The 2,473-nt window shown below is 42.5% G+C and overlaps 1 protein-coding gene across 1 annotated transcript; it reads left to right on the top strand.

Moving 5' to 3' along the window:
• The first annotated feature begins 412 nt into the window (after nucleotides 1-412).
• LOC104959515 (glucocorticoid modulatory element-binding protein 1-like) lies at nucleotides 413-1,692 on the top strand. The gene is made up of 3 exons (XM_010787417.1): nucleotides 413-686; nucleotides 1,218-1,343; nucleotides 1,453-1,692. Exons 1-3 carry the CDS (start codon nucleotides 554-556, stop codon nucleotides 1,638-1,640), a joined length of 447 nt encoding a protein of 148 aa, XP_010785719.1. The 5' UTR covers nucleotides 413-553; the 3' UTR covers nucleotides 1,641-1,692.
• Nucleotides 1,693-2,473: the final 781 nt, after the last annotated feature.

Raw genomic sequence — 2,473 nt, 5'->3', positions numbered from 1 at the left:
GTTTGAGAAACCCCGCTCGAGATAAACTTTTTGTTATATTCCATGGAATGCTCTTAACATCCTGATAGCAATGAATATATGAAATGCTTTGACAATAAATACATAGAAATGTTCATCTGTGGAAGCCGTAGTGCTGTAAAAAGCACGACCAATCATCTGAGCCGGCCCGGGTAAAGTAACTGGATGGCCTACCTGCCTGTCAGTCTTCCATCTGTGCACAAACTTATCTCGTGCCCTCATTGGTCATGTGCGTGTTCGTGTGTTGGAGGAGGGGCTCTGTAAGGAAGTCTGAAGGAAGGGGCAAATTTCTTCCGGTTGTGTATTTTCAAATTCTAGCGCACTCGAGCTGGGTTTCTCCATTCTTACCTACCCTACCTTTTAAGTAGATACATAATGTAGTAAAATAGGTGCACTGAGCTCAGAAACACATCAAACGTTAAATATCATTGATAAAGGTTGCAATTCCTTTTGGTAGTATTGATGGGATCATCGGTGTCCAATTAAACATTGACTAACTGTCCGAAACCCTTCCTCATTTCTGCTCTCTAGAAAAATGATGGATTCGGGTCAGCTGGACTTCTATGAGCACAACACGCTGTGCACCAACACGTGTCGCAGCACCAAGTTCGACCTTCTGATCAACAACACACGCTTCCCCCCCGACGGCACAGGCACCTCCTCTCAGGGTGAGCGCACACACACACACACACACACACACACACACACACACACACACACACACACACACACACACACACACACACACACAGGTCACAACATGATGGGCTATTTTGTGATTATTTTCTGCTGTTTTACACTTTTAGTTTTGAGGCATTGTTATACCAGACTTGTATTTAAAAAAAATATATATATATATATATTCTTTAAATAATGATTTAGTGTTTCAGAATTATGAAGTATGTTCAAATTAAGACAAAGTATCTCAATTGAATGTACTCAGAATATTTAATATTTTTTTGAAAAGAATGGCTTAGTAACTAATGGAAGACTAATAATGTCAAAATAATGACTTGGTATATTAAAATAATTAGTTCACTTATTATTTTCGCCTTTATATGTGGCTGCCAAAAATCTGCTGCATGTTTTCAATGTAGCATTCAACAAAACTCACATTATCCTACGTCTTTATTTTTGTGCTTTTGAAAGGTAATTTCTTATATCTGTATGTTTAATTTGCCATAATGTGTGACGTACAGCTCAGTTGGTTCTGGGTAACGGCAGCACGGCGGGCGAGGACAGAGCCGAGACTCTGAGTGCCAAGATGGACTGGATCACCAGTTCAATGGAGGCTGCAGAGAAGAAGGAGACCAGCGAGATCTCAGGTCCCACAGAGCACACACCCACTACACAGAGAGTTCATATCACCATTACTACATTCACAGATCACACTCGGAGCACACGTGTGACTGTGCTGTGTTTGTGTCTCCACAGAGGACACGCTGAACTTCTGGAAGGGCATCGCTGATGTGGGTCTGCTGGGAGAGGTAGTGACCAACATCAGCACGGAGCTGCAGGAGCTGTTGAACGGGGTGAAGCAGCGCAGGGAGCCGGTGACCCTACAGGACACAGGTACACAGCATCACGCACTAGGGCTTTCAAAGATAACGCAAATACCTTAAAGGTCACCTATTATGCAAAATCCACTTCTTCATGTCTCCTCTACATCAACATGTGTCCCCTCTTCTTCATGTCTCTTCTACATCAACATGTGTCCCCTCTTCTTCATGTCTCTTCTAAATCAACATGTGTCCCCTCTTCTTCATGTCTCTTCTACATCAACATGTGTCCCCTCTTCTTCATGTCTCTTCTACATCAACATGTGTCCCCTCTTCTTCATGTCTCTTCTACATCAACATGTGTCCCCTCTTCTTCATGTCTCTTCTACATCAACATGTGTCCCCTCTTCTTCATGTCTCTTCTACATCAACATGTGTCCCCTCTTCTTCATGTCTCTTCTACATCAACATGTGTCCCCTCTTCTTCATCTCTCTTCTTCATCAACATGTGTCCCCTCTTCTTCATTTCTCTTCTACATCAACATGTGTCCCCCTCTTCTTCATGTCTCTTCTACATCAACATGTGTCCCTCTTCTTCATGTCTCTTCTACATCAACATGTGTCCCCTCTTCTTCATGTCTCTTATACATCAACATGTGTCCCCTCTTCTTCATGTCTCTTCTACATCAACATGTGTCCCCTCTTCTTCATGTCTCTTCTACATCAACATGTGTCCCCTCTTCTTCATGTCTCTTCTACATCAACATGTGTCCCCTCTTCTTCATGTCTCTTCTACATCAACATGTGTCCCCTCTTCTTCATGTCTAACATGTGTCCCCTCTTCTTCATGTCTCTTCTACATCAACATGTGTCCCCTCTGTGTAAAGAGACTCTGAAAGTTTCAGGAACAAAGATTCTCTCTCTTTTTGTCCTGATCCATTTCTATAAAAACCTGT

This window comes from Notothenia coriiceps, unplaced genomic scaffold (genome assembly GCF_000735185.1).
Source record: "Notothenia coriiceps isolate Sejong01 unplaced genomic scaffold, NC01 NC01_scaffold00030377, whole genome shotgun sequence".
NCBI lineage: Eukaryota > Metazoa > Chordata > Actinopteri > Perciformes > Nototheniidae > Notothenia > Notothenia coriiceps.
The sequence above is the reverse complement of the archived record's forward strand: the minus strand, read 5'-3'. Positions and strand labels throughout refer to the sequence as shown.

What these genes read in the sequence shown, in the direction of transcription:
- LOC104959515 (XM_010787417.1), top strand. Translation starts at nt 554, where the DNA reads ATGATGGATTCGGGTCAGCTGGACTTCTATGAGCACAACACGCTGTGC. An exon ending in CACAGGCACCTCCTCTCAGG is followed by an intron (nt 687 to 1,217) that starts GTGAGCGCACAC and finishes TGTGACGTACAG; the next exon opens with CTCAGTTGGTTCTGGGTAAC. An exon ending in GGAGACCAGCGAGATCTCAG is followed by an intron (nt 1,344 to 1,452) that starts GTCCCACAGAGC and finishes GTGTCTCCACAG; the next exon opens with AGGACACGCTGAACTTCTGG.